Here is a 17,097-nt window from a genome sequence, read left to right as displayed (position 1 = left end):
CCAGAAGTTTCCGACAGTTCCGTCGATCGCACTGCTCGGATGGAGAGCGATCCGTACTCTCCGAAGTGAAGTAAGATGCAGCCTATGCTGAGATCTGTCAATCGATCAAATCGTCAATTTGGGGTTCCTCGTCAGTCAGGCAGCTAATCAATCAATCAATCATCAATTTAGTGTGGGGGTACCATGAACAGCATACTGTACAGTAAGATACAAGAAAACTAACCTTGCCCTTCATTGTGAGCTTGACATTTCACCTTTTCAACCAAAAAGTTTTTTTTTTCTATAAAATGTTTCTATTCAGGGCAGCATACTTATCATTCCCACCAAGTTTAATGAAAATCCATTCTCTGAATATTTTGCTGACAGACAAATATATATAATATATTACTATACCCTGCTCGTATTGCTATGGGCAGGGTAATAACAGAAGTGATTCCACATCCTCTTCTTGTCTTCTCCTCAGTGCAAGGACAGACCTCGTCCCTCCTCTACCTGTGACTTCTGGCCCTTCACAGGTTGGTCTACACACCATCACAGCGTTATATCCCTTCCAACAACTTTATCCTTCTCATCGCCTCTCGTCTCTTCTCCACCTTCCTCTATAAACTATAATATTGTGTTTGTTATATCCACAGAAGAAGCAGACTTCCAGAGAACAGCTAGCAGAACTTTCAGAGGTCAACGTTAACAGCAGTGTTTAAGTCATTAAGACTGCTCATCAGGCTACAGACTACAAATTACCACATTGAGCACTGTGGTTTGGTGGATGCGTTTATCCCTGCCACGGTGTCCGTGAGCAAGGCACTGCCTCCCTTACTTGCTTTTAGGGGGTAATGCAAATGCACTCCGACCCTTCTAGTGAAATGGGTTCATGTATTTATGCATCAGAGAACACTATGATGAAAAGCACAATCCTGCTTAGAATGTGGATTAGAGTGTTTGAAGAGTTCCAGCATTACTGGACCTTGCGACACAAAATGCGGTTTTATCTGGTATAAGAACAAGCGATGGCGACTAAATTATGACTGCACAGAGAATGTCTTATTAATCTCAAACAGTGATGTAATCTATGTCATTTTAACACCCCCTATAATGTTTGTGTCCACTTTTTAAATTTATAGCGTATTATTTTTACCCTCAATTTATTCTTTATGCCAATTGATTCCTCCGAATCCTCCCCACACACACATTTGTGTTCTCAGTGCTGTTGTATCCTGTGAGGAGCCCCCACCGGGGGGAGTACTCCTCCCACCCAACACTCCCTGCTGACAGGTGCTGTCCCAGCCTGTAGGAGTACATGCAATGACCAGTGTCATCCTCCCAGCCCAGCCCGGCTCGCCTCCCCTGAACACGGGCCAATAGTGTTCGCATAGATGCCCCACAAAGCCAGTTGCACCACGGTGGATTAGAACCCACAACCTCCGTGGTGGTGGGCAGGGACTTTACCACTGCGCCACCCAAGAGCTCCGTTAACACATTTACAGGAAAATGGCCTCATGCAATGACGTCAAACTATCAAGAAAGTTGGTCAGTGGTCCCTAGGTTTCCTATTCACCTGTTTCCTAGGCTGTGTGTTTTCCACTTCCTGTCGGATTTCATTGGATATCATTAGTCATCTGACCAGTTTCATTGGATTTCATTGGATCAAATCGACAGGAAGTGGAAAACACACAGGAAGTGAAAAGCCTAGGAAACAGGTGAATAGAGACACACGGGGACTACAAATTTCACGCCCACTTTTGAGACAGCGCCGCTACTCGAGGTCCGTTAGAACGATGAACTGCAGCTGCCAATGCAATCCCTATGAGAGGATATGAGAATTAGCCTACTTTTGAAATATTCCTACATTAACTGGAGACGATATTGATTTAAATAAAAATATGTTTCCAAATGTATGGAGTGTCTTTGTCAACATATCTTCTTGTTTTCTTAATAGTTGATGTGTTTCACATTTAATTTGCCACTTTAACGAGTTACCCATAATGCTAACACAGCAGAGGGTAGACAGCAGACAGGCATTTCAGTGACATCACTGTCTTTACGAGCGCCGACCGACAGCGTACCCACTGTAGAGGCAGGAGAGGCGGTCGCCTGCCCAACTAAGGTCTCGCCTCCCCTAAAAAAAAAAAAAACCCGAAAATGTGTCATTGCGTGCTTAATGTCCTCAAAGTCACGCATCCAACAAGCTTTGAACTGAGCAGATTGGACCTTCTGTTCCAGAGATAATGACCAAAACCTATTGAAAACGGCCACTTTCGCCAGTTTTCTGGGTATTGAAAACCTCAAGGGATGCGTCCGTGATGCGACCACTTAAAGTCTGGATCTCCGATGCTAGCGGTTTTGACATACTGATGGAGTATATTATAGTATATTGTGGGTAGTATATCGAGATGAAAGATATGGGACATTAAAAAGGACAAATTAAACAAATGGGACAGATTATTAGAACACAAAAAAAATCGCTACAGCCTCAGTAGTTAACCAGTGAAATGACGGTATTTTACAATGCCTCTCATAGAGATTGCATTGAGAGCTGCAGTTCATCGTTCTAACGGACCCCGAGTGTCAAAAGTGGGCGTGGATTTGTAGGCCTTCCGCTTCCGGCCGTGTGTCTCTATACATTTGGGGAATATTTGGTTTAAGTAAAAAAAAAAAAATCTAAATAATTTACAGTATGGCTACAATAACGGTAAAAAAATATACACATCTACTTCAAACTAAGACCACATTTCTGAGCTATAAGCATAATAGAGTTAGACATTTTTGTGATCAAGGTCACAATAAAATGTTTCCATCATAAACTAGCTATCCATCTATCTATTGTAAACATGAAATGAAAATACTAAGCTATTTCTTGCCTATAAATGATAAACAGAAACCATTTTTGTACGGAAGTGAAATATACGCATATTGTAGTAAAATAATTTAAAGTAGGCAATTATTTTACCTGGTCTTTCTTTAGAGCTGCCATTGCTCTCTAGCAATAACTTCCACAAAACTACGTAAACAATTCTCAAACACTGCTTAAGCAACGCGCACAAACAGGGAATGCAATGGCTCTTTTCGACTACAGCGACCGTGCTGTCAAACGTTATTTCACCGGTTCTGGAAACAATGCATTACAGTAATAGTGCATAGTTTCTGAAATAAAATACACAGAAATAAAAATGCATTAATAGTATGAATTACTGCCAACTGATAAACAAGAGCATTTATTATGCATGAATAAAAATTTAACAAACTGTAACAAAGCAATGTTATCATAATACAATGAAATGCTTCAAAAATAAAAGTCTGTCAGCATCTCTGAACATGAAGAATACTGTCAGCATCTCTGAACATGACGAATTCTGTAAGCATCTCTGAACATGATGAGTTCTGTAAGCATCTCTGAACGTGACGAATTCACAACACAAAGCATGCAATATAAGAAAGACTCATGCAAAAATCTAACAACTGCTGGAAGGCAGGCCATGGCAGCACCTTCGGGGCTCACTGGACAGGTGTAAGGCTAGTAGTCTCAAACTGGACAATGTGTTGCGAGCTTGCAGATGTTTTTAATGACATACCTTTCTCCTAAGGGGTGGTATTCTGGTACAATAGAAACGCAAACAAAACAACAAAAAAAAGGTTTCTGCAAAGTTTCATGTTACGGAAAGGTTCTGGGTTACAATTTGTAGTCGTAAAGAGCCGAAAAGTGTAGGCGACAGCGATACAGCCACCTGTAGCTACAAACTCAGTGGCCAATGAGTGCTGGGTTACAGATGGAAGCGGTAGTCATCAGGGTTACAGGTAGTCATAAGGGTTACTGGTAGAAGAGATAGTCATCAGGGTTACAGGTAGAAGAGGTAGTCGTCAGGGTTACAGGTAGAAGAGGTAGTCGTCAGGGTAACAGGTAGAAGAGGTAGTCGTCAGGGTAACAGGTAGAAGAGGTAGTCATCAGGTAGGAGAGGTGGTCATCAGAGTTACAGGTAGAAGAGGTAGTCGTCAGGTAGGAGAGGTGGTCATCAGAGTTACAGGTAGAAGAGGTAGTCGTCAGGGTAACAGGTAGAAGAGGTAGTCGTCAGGTAGGAGAGGTGGTCATCAGAGTTACAGGTAGAAGAGGTAGTCGTCAGGTAGGAGAGGTGGTCATCAGAGTTACAGGTAGAAGAGGTAGTCGTCAGGTAGGAGAGGTGGTCATCAGAGTTACAGGTAGAAGAGGTAGTCGTCAGGGTAACAGGTAGAAGAGGTAGTCGTCAGGTAGGAGAGGTAGTCGTCAGGGTAACAGGTAGAAGAGGTAGTCGTCAGGTAGGAGAGGTAGTCGTCAGGGTAACAGGTAGAAGAGGTAGTCGTCAGGGTAACAGGTAGAAGAGGTAGTCGTCAGGTAGGAGAGGTGGTCATCAGAGTTACAGGTAGAAGAGGTACTCATCCAGGTGGACGCTGGGCTGCCTGTGGATGCTCTGACCCACAAGGAAAGCCAGCTTGTGTGCGTACTGGCAGGGAGCTGGAACGCGGATGATCCCCTGAAAAGCAAAATACAGGGAAACATTAAATGTTGGTAAGATTCTTATGTTGTCCCTGTCGGGTGGAAACCTAATATCCAAAATCGTAACCTTTCAGTAAGTAGAAAAAAAAGAACCTGTCTTCCAATGGATGCATTTCCAATGAGGAAGGACAAGCACATCCAATAACAGTCAAGGCTGGTGCTGAGCGGAAAACACGATGGACTTACAAAATGGAGGAGAAAAAGCCCCCCTGGCTTGCATACCTTTAGGCTCCAGTTTAGATAACACCTTGATAATACCCAACTGAGCTTTGAGCATTTAAAGTGACTGCAGGAGGATTAGGTCAGTCATTCTCAAAGTGGGGTCCTTGAGGGGGTTCAAAGGGGTCCCCAGCTAAATTTGTTAATATAGCATCAAGATCAGTTTAACCAATTTGACCTCATCATCGGCTATTTGAAAATAACCGATCTACAAGCAAAATATTTGTTGAAACACTACACAACACTAGCCTTGTATGGAGGGTCCCTGGCACAAAATATTTTCAGGTGGGGGGTTCACGGTCAAATACATTATTACATAATTTGGGGGTCCTTGACATGAAAACGTTTGAGAACCACTGGATTAGGTGAGACAGGCCAGCTTACCTGCCAGTTGTAGTACATGTGGCAGAGTTTGTAGGTCAGTCGCTGCATGTGGTCCGGCTTCAGTCCGCTGGTGTCGTACACCACATTGTAGTGGGTAGGGGAGACACTTCCCATGCGAACGGCCTGGCTCACAATGTAGAAGTCGTACCTGGGAGTAAGATTGCAACCATTCTTTTGTTAAAGGACGTTCAAGATAGAAGGAGATGAAACAAAACAAAACACTAAAACATTTTACTGCATTTCTAAAACTTACCACTCAGGCCTGGTGACATCTGTGTCAACGACAGTTCCAGGGGGAGGGTTGGACAACTTGCCATTGAGGAAGGCAAAGAACCTTGAGCAGACGCGCTTCTTCACCACCACCATAGTCAACTTGGGCCTAGAACAGAGGACAAGGTTATAGTTGGAGACCAGAAACCGTTTTTAGCATTTCATACATCAACCATTACTTTTGGCTGATATTGTGGTAACCAGTGTTTTAACAGCCAAGCCACTCATTTCTGTCATATGTATTCATGTCTACAAAAGGTTCCTTGGTTAGATGACTAGAATCAAAGCCAACAAAGCTCTTCCCAGGAAAAACCACTGGTCTGGATAATATAGAAGACTTTGGACAAATAAGGTTCTTACACGTAGTCTGTTCCCATGGATTTGATGGAAGCCAGCAGCTGGGGAACCTCATAGTCAACCACAGTGGACAGCATGCCATCTCCTACTCCATCTCTGAACACAATGATGCGGGCGGGCAACTGGTTGTTGAACTTGTAGAATGATTTGAGAGCACCTAAAAAATTATAATAAAAAACATAATCTATACAGTCGTCAAACAATCAATTAGTAATCGATCTCCATTTTGGTCATGTCATAAAGAAAACTTCATAAAAAACAAATTGTAGATCTACAAGCTCGGAGATCTACAATTTTCACCATTTTGTGTGCCTAATTGTAAAACAACGCTCAAGTGGTTATTGACAAATACAGTTTTTATATATACGCATATATGTCACAGTATGACTGTAAAACTAGTCGGATTGAAAAAGGTGCACTCGTTTTCACCGACGGAGGCACGCCATCTGGAGGTGACTTGAGCCACAAGAGGCACAGCCGAGCAAGCTTAGGCGAGCGAATCACCGTGCCGAGCGTTGCGAAGTCACCTTCAGCCGACTCAGCGCCTTCCGAGTTATGTCCCGATAGGGACAGAATCGTAAATCATCGTCCCCCCTTGTCTCAGTACCTCCGAGACGCCATTTCTTCGATCTGACTGGTTTTCCAATCACACACACACACACACACACACACACACACACACACACACACACACACACACACACACACACACACACACACACACACACACACACACACACACACACACACACACACACACACACACACACACACACACACGTTGCATCCCTTATCTCAGAAATGTTAGGCTGAATCTGATGAATGGAGGCACAGAGTCGGCTGAATGAACAGAAGTGCAGAACGTTTATGAACCCAACTTACCGACGAAGGCCATTTTCAATCCATCCATGAGTTCCTGTCCTCTGTCCTGCAGAACACACTTGGAGTACCACCTATTCAACAGCACAGACATTTGAACATTTTAGGACACCACCAACCAAGCAGTTTCTGACCTCCTCACTATTGGTTCTACAGCTACATGTGTAAGACCCGTCTCCTAAATACCTAACTGGGCTACAGTAACCGACATATAGATTAATTATAGACAAGCTGCCATTGCTCTTTAACACTCCGCTTTGTGCGTTAACAACGCCCACAAGCTAGTTTTACTGACAGTAACTTGTAAACACACACCGACAAAATCACTGGCGCTGTGACTGAGCACAGGTTAAGACTGAGGTGCCAACTCAACTACCAGGTGTTAAAGGAGGTATGGCAACAGAGGTGTTGAGATTCAACATTGTTCAGACTCTACATACTAACCTGGTCATGCCCTGGTTCAGACTGGCCACCAGGGCACCAATGGACCTCTTTCCAGCAACGGTGTCATGGTAACAGTCGATTCCCACAATCATCAGCTGCTTGAGCTGCAAAAACAGGGAGGAATACCAATAACTGACTTTAAAAAGGGATAGAAAGTCAGAAGGAGCGAGTGCATTCTCCGGCAGCGGCAACAGCCGCGGAACTTCCGCGGTAACTGCCGGTGGAGGAGCGGCAGCTCCCGGCAGTGACTGCCGGCGGTGGAGCGGCGGAACTGCCGCGGAAACTGCCGGTGGAGGAGCGGCAGCTCCCGGCAGTGACTGCCGGCGGTGGAGCGGTGGAACTGCCGCGGAAACTGCCGGTGGAGGAGCGGCAGCAGCGGAACTGCCGGTGGAGGAGCGGCAGTCAACTTATTTTTTCCGCCGATAAAGTATAGTTTTGGACCATGACGGAGGCGCGCCGAATCAGCAGACCTTGAGGCCAAGGAGTCGCGCCCGAGCGCCTCCAGGCGCGAGTGCCCGCGACGACCGGCCGATGGTCTGCTATTCGACTAAGCGCCGTCCGAGTTATGTACCGATAGGCACAGAATCGTAAATAATATTGGTGGGGACTGCGTTACACAAACGCAGCACACTCCCAAAGCTGCCGGAAAATGCACTCGCTGTCCCTCTAGAAAGTTCACCCTCAAAATGACTTTTTTTCTGTTGACCAGTCACCCCATGGAGACTTGAATTCATATTTTTTTTTTTTTTGTCGCATTCCTAAGCCAATAATTTGATGATAAGCAGCGGTTCCAGTAGGAGACCCAAAGGGTATCCTTTGTGTTTCCTACCGGAACCGCTGTCTACCGATCCACTGGTCATCAAATTATTGGCTTAGGAATGCTACAAAAACAACAAAACAATTTTTGGGTGAACTAACCCTTTAACTTATTCATGGAAGTTGATAACATAATCAAGATGCATATACTTTTTAACAGATTTCATAATAGGCTAAATCGATTAGTCTGATTGACAACTTCACCCTGTAATATATTCTGTTGTACAATGGTGACATACAACAATAGCAAAATTAGCTCTTCCACAAGCTCACTACGACACGTTGTGAGCTTGTGGATCTGCCATTTTCTCTATATAAGAAAATTATAATCGTTCATTAATCGCATACGAGACAAAGGTTTTGAATAATCGTGATATTGAATTTGAAGTCATATCCCCAACTGAATGCCTCGCCCACTACATGTATGCACTTCTCACAATTTAAATGTAATGTGTGACAGGGGGACTAACGGGGATCTCGAGTGACCACAGCTCTCCTCCCATCTTGCAGGCCATCTGCAGTGCAATCTTGGTGGCGATGGTGATTAGGGCTTGTGGGCGGCCGAGGGTGCGAGACAACACACACTGACTGGGGGTAGGGCAGTCCACACAGAGGTACTTCTTGACGCTGTCGTATTTGTCCTTCTTATTGCTGGGGAGGACCACAACCACCTATGAGAATAGACCAAATGACAACACCAAAGACAGTTCCATGTTAATGTTACGGGTAAACACAGGTCACCGAGTTAATTATGGGCTGTGGCTCATTCGATTACAATGCAAGTGCTATCGGGTCTTCTGAGGATTATTAACCACTAGCCCATACCCGGTCGGCCGGTCGGTCGACCCAAGACGGACACCAAGACGGACGGTACTCCAATTATATAGTAGGATGTCCAGTGTTTCCCCTACCATTAACTTGGCAGTGGTGCTACGTCTTTAAAGATTTTAAAAGAAAGAAGAAGTTACGTGTTTAAAGAACCTAAATGTTAATTTATACTAATAAGCTCATTTATGTGAACCAGTTTCTAATGCGTTATTTCTCTCCTACTCTGCGTTTCACAAAGGGTGAGACTCTTACCAACAGCTTAGACTTACAAATGAAGCCGATTCTGCCAATATATATCATTACAAAACCTGGCACGGCATTATGTTTTTATAAAAATGTCAACTTCCTGTTGATTTTACATTTAAAGATTTGGATCCACAGATCCAGTCCAGGTCTTCTTTCTAGATAGTAAGATCAACATGAAGTTGACATACTGGGTTTTGTGATGTTATATATTGGCAAAATCTGCTTTGTTTGCTTTGGTTTATGTTGCTGAGGTTTGTTCTTCATATCGTACACAGTTTGATTGTATTAAGATAGTGTAATAATGTTGTAATTATACAACATGATAGGTTGTGAGATTGTAGATCGGCTATTTTCTGTGAGCAACAGTGTTGCTGCAACACCATCGTACAATGAAGTATAATCATGTTTCAGTTTCCAGACTTAATAAAAAGGTTAAATCTGGAGTTCCAGTCCACTATCTTTTAATCACTTACCATCTGGGTCTCCTGTGTTACATTTTGCTGCAAGGCTTTGAGGAGCGCCTCCTGCCGGTCATCATATTCCACCCTTTAAAAAATGAAACAATTGTTAAGTACGCATTTAGGAGTTGTATTAAAAAAAAAACATTTCTAACATACAGTTGCAGCGTCTGCCAAAGTACTCACAACAGGACAAATGTACAATTTAAGCATTTAGGAACGCTCTTATCCAGATCAACTTACAAGCACGAGATCGGAATATGCAGAGTAAGCATGAACTCTAGTCAATAAACAAGGCAAAAATAACATAATGTAAATAGAATGCAGAGAGAACAGTATAGTGCCCCAATATAACTAGCATGCCAGGTAAACAATGAACATCTGTCTTAAACAACATGACTGATGCATAGCAGGCTATGCGACTATTTTAAACAACTGATGTTTTAAAATTAGATTATTGCTTACACTACTTGCTAGTCGTTATGCATTTATTTGATACCGATATTGACATGGGGGAAATGATCAACTTTGACGTAAATAACTCACATGGTAGGTCTGTCCACCTTAATGCCCAAAGGACCTGAGACCTTGCCCAAGGTCTGTACAAGGGTCTGGGCGTCGTTGGCATTGCGTCTGGTGCAGAACACCACCCATTTCTGCAGTGGGGGGGCCTTGATGATAGGAAGCCCTTTCATCTCCCTGGACCAGTCAGCTTGCATGGGGTTGTAGTCAAACTGTGTTGAAAACAAAAAGTTTGACCCAACTGCTTAACAACAACATTCTGCCCAGGTTTTACATGAGAAGACCTTGTTTGACTCATGACTTTTGATAAGCACTTTGGCTGAAGATTATTGATTATATAACAAATATAAGATGGGAGAACAGTTACATAAAGTTAAATATCGGTACAAAGAGTATATCTATATAAGAAGGGAAAGGAGAGATTATCTTCTATATTCTTCCTGACAAAACCTGAGAGCTCATTTTTGTGTTTATATACCGAACGGGAGCCCTGGAAAATCCTCTCAGATTGAAGAACTCTGCCCTTTATGTTCAGCAGCTCTTTATCGAAGTTGAGTCCCCAGGTATTCAGCTCCGCCTGGGCTTGAGTGTTCCTAAAAACAGGACAAGGTTATTAGAGTTAATTAAAACTAACAAAATGACTCAACCCGTGGGCCGTGGCCCACTGGTGGTCCGTCAGGATGTTGCAAAGTGAGCCCCTAAATAATTGGCAAAACACTTAAGATTTTAATGATAACATTAATATTGAAACATTTAAATTAAAACATATATGTTTCTTTAAAACCTTGAAAAAAAAATTTTCATTGTGATATTGATGAATAGAAACTTTAAGTATACTACGTTAGTTCCATTGATCCAAGCCAGAACACAATCGATTGATTAAAATAAACATGCCCACCATCTGACCGCCGTGTTAAGTGGGTCAGATGGGTGGGCCTTGAATACTTTTGATATTTTCAAGTGGACCCTGATCCGGAAAGGGTTGGGAAACTCTGTTGTACACATCAGCAAAACATGGTAATGTGTGTGACCTACCCATGAATGTTTCCAGCAAACTGTTTGAGGCGACCTTCTCTCTGCTCAGGGGTCAGTCTGGTCTGAGCGGACAGGTCCTTCATGATGTTGAAGTCAGCACGCATCTTGTCAGTCAGACCTGTGGGCAGCGCCGGTTTGTTTTCAGTGGTTGGAAAGTAACCAAGTACATTTTTTGTTATACTTCTACTCCACTACATCTCAAGAGTCAAACACGGCTTTGAACCAGCTCTGGTTCAAAGCATCTTCACGTCAAGGACCCCCAAACCCCTTCTGAAAATATTTTTTTGCCAGGGACCCCATACAAGATTTGTGTTAAAATCATTGAAAGATATTGCAAATGATCTTTCAAAATGTGTCACTTAACCCGCAACACATCTACGATGCATTGTGATTGGCTATTAAATATCCCATACACATTTAAAGTGGTTAAACTGATTTTGCTGCTATATTAACCAATTGTTTTGGGGAAACCCTGGAACCCCCTTCAAGAACCACTGGTGTATTAAGATGGTTATGTTTCCCCTTTGAGAGCAGAGCAGAGGAGAGGAGCTGGCATACCTGTGAGGAAGCAGAGTTCTGGGATCAGCATGGCTGGTCCAGGGGGAGGTCCTCCAGAAGGACCCCTAGTCTTCTTCAGCTGGCTGACCAACAGCGCCTGGTCACTGCACCGGATGTCCAGGCTATATTGCTTCAAGAAACATTCAATAATTATTCAAGTGTAGACTAGGGGTGCAACAGTTCACAAACCAATCTATTATTACATTAAAATAATCTATTAATTATCAATCCCTGTTTTGAGCATGTTCTATCTTTGTTCATGTTCTAACGTCACGATGCGATGCGTTGTGAGCTTGTAGAGCAGATATGTTCTCTAATGCAACAAAACAGGGATTAAGTGGTTAATCAATTTGTATATATATAAAGAATATACACTGTATATCGATTCATCTAAAAAGTAATCAATAGAATAATCACTAAGAAAATAATCAAAAGTTGCAGCATTCCCTACAAGTAAAGCGGTACAATTGTTCCCAGCACTAACACCTACAGTCTTGTAGTAGTCCTTGAAGGAGATCTCAGTGTCTGCCCTGGTGAACGTGTTGTTCGGAGTGTGATCCCATGCAATGTCATCAATCCTGTACGTTTTGTTGTTGTACCTGAGGAATGTAAAAAACTAATTCTGACGTTTCTGGTGACATACACACACACCGCATTTATACACTGCATTATATAAACTGTATAGAAAGGTTAGTACCTTGCGTTTCAACTGGGAAGAAATGCTTTGATGGACAGGCTAAAATGTTTAGATTGGGTACAATCAAGCTGTAATAAATGGAAATTAAAGTCTGTCCGTTTCTCTTGGCTGCCTGTAAAGCACTGCTGCTGAATGTTGGTGTGGTGTGTGTGTCACTAAATCCACAATATAGTTCCTCAGCACAAAACAATGATTTTGTTTATTCATACTGTAGGTTGATCATGTTTGTAATCTCTTAGATGCAGCCATGCCCAGCAGCAGTGGTTGACCCAGAGGCTTGGCATCCGTACATTACAGTTAGATTGCACGTTGCTCAATTGGGATTAATTTTACACAGACAAGACAGCCGCTAGATTAAAACTTTGAAATCAACATGCGCTACTTTCCCCAGTAATTTCTGTCAGATTTCTGTCAATCACAAATGCATCACATCTGTGACATGCCCACGGGCGTTAAGTGTTGAGTGGAGCAAGCGTGGCGCTTCTATTTACTTTGTGAGGACGATGAGGCCGACCAGCTCCTTGGTGCAGGCCTCTTTGAAGTGCTGCATTGGACACTGCTGCTTGAGGTTGGTCATGAAGTCCAGCACAGTCTCACTGCGCAGCACCTTGTGACTCACGTCGGCACACATCATGATGCCCGACTCGTACTGCAAGATGCTGGATTGGTAGCCAGGCCAGATCGTCAATCTTTGGAGAGAAAGATAGTCTCAATTACGGTATTTTCCTTGTAGCTATCAATAGCAAGTTACTACTGTACGTTTGCAGTGTGTGAACAAAGTCCCGCAAATATGGTGTTCAGAACACTATGCAGCTCCACACAAATATTTTTTTACACTCAGCGCCCACGTTGTCTAAATACCAAATTATCTTGCACCTTTTTAGTGCCCATGGTCTTAAAATCAGGTGTGGTCTAGAACAAGACGGGAGAACTACATATCAATTTGGGGGTCCTCGACATGAAAAGGAACCTGCTGTACAAGACAAGGTGAGTGAGATTCATTCAGTACCTGTGCTGTGGGATGTTCAGTGGGTCATTGGGGTTGTAGTAGTGCCGTCCAATCTGCTGCATGTTCAGCATTCTCAGGATCCTAATGAATTCCACAAGTATCAAGTTCAATTTGTAAAAGTCTGCTGTCGGCAGAAACCTCTTCATCTCCTTATTTCTAATTTGTATGGGTTTTGTCTTGTAAACCAATGCTCTACTTTGTCATATGACAGTGTCACACAAAAGTAGAGAAAACAACAGATCATAGATCAGCTATTTCCACTATATGTTTACAACTTTAAGTTAAAGTGGTTACGTGTGTCTGCGAGTTTTATAAATACTGAACCAATAAAAATGATTAACACAACCTTATGACTAAATAATAACAATATTGGATCCATTTGAACACAGTTTATTTTCTTAGACACAGTTTGGACACATACGTTTCTCACAAAATGGAGACTAAACAAATGGTACGATTTTAATGTTAAGTGAAGGAACACAGTCATGCACAGAGTTGCATTTGAACAGTGAAGTGTCGGACAGACCTTCTAAAGATGATGTTGTAGAACTGAAGGCAGGCTGGTGAGGTGGGGGGCAGCTCATTGGTCAGTGTAACCGTTATTCTGACCTTCTCTCCCATCCGGGTTTCACTGTGCAACACCGTCTCCTAAACACAAGTGAAGACATCATCAGTGATGGACAGTAACTAAGAACATTTACTTGAGTCATTGTATTTTTGGATACTTGTGACTTTCACTTCACAACAACTTCTTTTGAAAATCTGCACTTAAAAATACTCATCTGTTCCATGTGAGATGTGACCGTTTGGATTTTAGTCATTCTTTTTAGAATACCTTGTTTTGAAGTCTACGAGGCAGGAAGAGGAGGGCCCCATCGAAGGAGCGCGCCGTGCCAAGCGCCTCATCATGCTGATAGAGAAGGGCACTACGCAGGCGGCGTGACTCCATGGGAGGGCTGTAGTCCACATGGTACTGATAGAGAGCCCACTGGGGACGGGATATGATCCGCAGGAAGTTGGCTTTCAACTGAATGGCAGAGCCAGTGGTGCCTGGGAAAGCAAGTAGTGAATACAAAGTGGTAAAACTAAAAAAAGAAATCAAATACATTAATGTATGGCGACATATTTTGGTCTGATGTACTGTTTGCAGGTGTGGACTATACTGTGAAGGTCTCAAAACAAAGCACACAATGGGAAGGTTTACCAGTCAAGTCACCCTTTTTTTTCTGCCTTTATTGATAGGTATACAGTAGTCTGACAGGAAATGGGGAGAGATGGGGGGGTGACAAGCAGCAAAGGTTGTCGGGATCGGGACTCGGATCCGCGACATGCGTGCCCAGACAGCTTCGCCAGCCGCCATGGCCAAGTCACCCTTTTAACTACATGAACCCAAGCATCACTATTTTGGCCATCTTATAATAGGCAAACATTCAGCGAACATAGATCTCAAGCTTACAACGTGGCACGCAATTCTTTGGCCAATACATTTGGTATGTTGTGATTAACTTTCTGTCAAACTCTGTGTTGCCAAAAAGTGTTCATTTTGAGGAGCGCTCATTTTAAATAACTGAACATCCTGCATACGTCAGAAAGAGGTGGTTCAGTGACTTAAAACGAGCGCTTCCCAACTAAAACACTTCAATAAAGTAGAAAAGTTTGCTCAAGGTTTACTTAATTATATTGGTGAGTTTATCATAATTTAATACATTCAGATGGGACTTTTCTATTTCATGAATGGGCTGTCAGTGGAGGGAATTGCAACTTAGATGCAGCTAGCCTCCAAGTTGCATGCAAATAAGGATTGTGCAGCTTCTGTGTGTAATAGAATGTCATTTCTACATCATTGTAAGCATGGCCATGTCATATACAGACCAGACTTTGATTCTCTGACATGCTCCATCGCCTGTCTGGTGTGGACTCCTGCATCGGAAAAATCACGGCGGCGTCCTCTTTCTCCAATCTTCACCTGCTGGAAACCCCCTGAGATCTGCAGCACTTCCTCTAAAAGGAATAACCCCCAAAACACCACAAGTTACAAATGACATTCCTTCTGCTTAAAGGACCACTTCGCCCATTTTCAACCTATCTTCATATAAATGCAAATGGTCCTCACTAATGCTCATAATAAGATGAACAATTTCTGTCTACTCACTGTGTCTCAGAGGAGGGCTGTGGACACTTAAAACTGGCTACCAGTGAAGGAGTGGTCATTTCAAATAGTATTTCAGTTTTTTTGTTGCAGCCTTAAATCCATTCATGTTATTGCAAACTACAGGATCCTGCCACTCCAACATGTTTGAGATTAAATTAACCAAGCATTACTACAGTATGCATTATTACTACTACTCAACTTTTCCATGCACATTGACTAATGAAATGTTTATGAATCACAAAAGAATCAATGAAATACAGAAAGTGATATTGTCGGTCAGGTGGAAACCTTTTATGTCAAGAACGTAATGGTAAAAAGAACCTGTTTTCCAATGCATTAAATATAGATAGTACTTAGTCACAAGCTCTTGTTAATACTTTTACTTGGTTAAATATTTATAAAACCCACAGACAGACTTAACCATTTCCAATTTTGTCATAAATAGCTAAAATATCCTATCTACAAGCCCACAACGCATCATAACACGTTATGAGTTTGTAGATTAGCTATTTTCGCTACCTAAGTTTGCGCAACACTGTTGTACGACAAAGTAGGTCAATAATTTACAAAAAAACATAAAAAGTAGAAAAATTGATACACAAAGTTTCTGCCCGACGGCGACGATATATGACATGGGTTCAGACTGCACCTTCTGTAGTTGCAACAGCTCCTGGGGCAGTTTTCTGTCTTCCTCTGCCTGGCAGCTCACCCTCCACAGGTGGAGGAACAGCTGCTGCTGCTGCTTCTTGAGCCGAGGTCTGAAGAAAACACACATTGATGTCACTGCGTCAGTAAGTACTCCCATTTTCACAATACCACAATGTAAAGAGCGTGTTCCAGTTGTGAATTTTGTCTGCTCATTTCTTTGTGTCATCACTTCCATTTTCACTTGTTTATCCTGTATGAGTTCTCTCTCCTGATAGGCTGAAATGGTATCCCAACGTGAAGATGCATTTTCTGTTGACCAAATAGCTGGACAAACAACTGCAACTCTGTAGCAACGTCTACTATCAAAATATAGCTATTTAACACTTAACAAAAGAAGATCATTTAATGCACCATTACACTAAAGTCATACTGTTCTGCAGTGACATTACCATTGCAGCCATTCCAGGGGCTGCAGTCTCCTGACCACGTGCGCGCCCTCTGGACCTCGCTCGTGCACGTCCAGTCATTTTCACTCCGTATTAAATTTCTGCATTTGAAAAACAAATAATTATTAAAAACAGTTACAACTATGAACAGCAACTGAATGCATGCAGCCAGGAACACTTTTCACGTCATACAGGCATTTCCTAATATCAAAATCTCCTAAATCTAGATCAGTGGTTCTCAAAGAGGGGTCCGAAGGCCCTGGGACCCTCAGGGTTAATTGAGGAGGGGGTTCCACTTCCAAGTGGACCCTACAGGTCTGTAAATCTGATAAGGTACAAAACAGAACCAAATACACTTTAATTACACTTATGGGGGTCCGTAGCCTTGGATCAAGACTATCTGACTCGATAAAATACATATAAATTATGATAGTCTTGATCCAATTAAGGCTAAGAACCACTGATCTTAGCCCTGAAACATGACAGTCATGGATTAACTTCAACATAGTTCTCCGTTTTTGTACATCTACACTAACTTCAGATTTCAAATATAAAGTGCTTACCCCATTGCCACGGATGTTACAATTCTATTCGGGCCCTCAGA

The 17,097-nt window shown here is 42.6% G+C and overlaps 1 protein-coding gene across 1 annotated transcript; it reads right to left on the bottom strand.

The window, feature by feature from the left end:
* Nucleotides 1–4,325: 4,325 nt before the first annotated feature.
* Nucleotides 4,326–16,574, bottom strand: LOC308083405 (piwi-like protein 1; the record flags this gene model as incomplete). Its single annotated transcript, XM_080425722.1, has 20 exons — nt 4,326–4,502; nt 5,129–5,276; nt 5,382–5,507; nt 5,759–5,912; nt 6,638–6,708; nt 7,079–7,182; nt 8,365–8,565; nt 9,442–9,514; nt 9,973–10,160; nt 10,427–10,541; nt 10,984–11,101; nt 11,542–11,671; nt 12,032–12,140; nt 12,730–12,927; nt 13,248–13,328; nt 13,774–13,895; nt 14,083–14,297; nt 15,120–15,248; nt 16,049–16,157; nt 16,497–16,574. 20 exons carry the CDS (start codon nt 16,572–16,574, stop codon nt 4,386–4,388), a joined length of 2,586 nt encoding a protein of 861 aa, XP_080281848.1. The 3' UTR covers nt 4,326–4,385.
* Nucleotides 16,575–17,097: the final 523 nt, after the last annotated feature.

This window comes from Gymnoscopelus braueri (assembly GCF_963280865.1).
Source record: "Gymnoscopelus braueri genome assembly, chromosome: 1".
Lineage (NCBI taxonomy): Eukaryota > Metazoa > Chordata > Actinopteri > Myctophiformes > Myctophidae > Gymnoscopelus > Gymnoscopelus braueri.
Note: the sequence above shows the minus strand (reverse complement) of the source record. Positions and strands in the feature narration are given on the sequence as shown.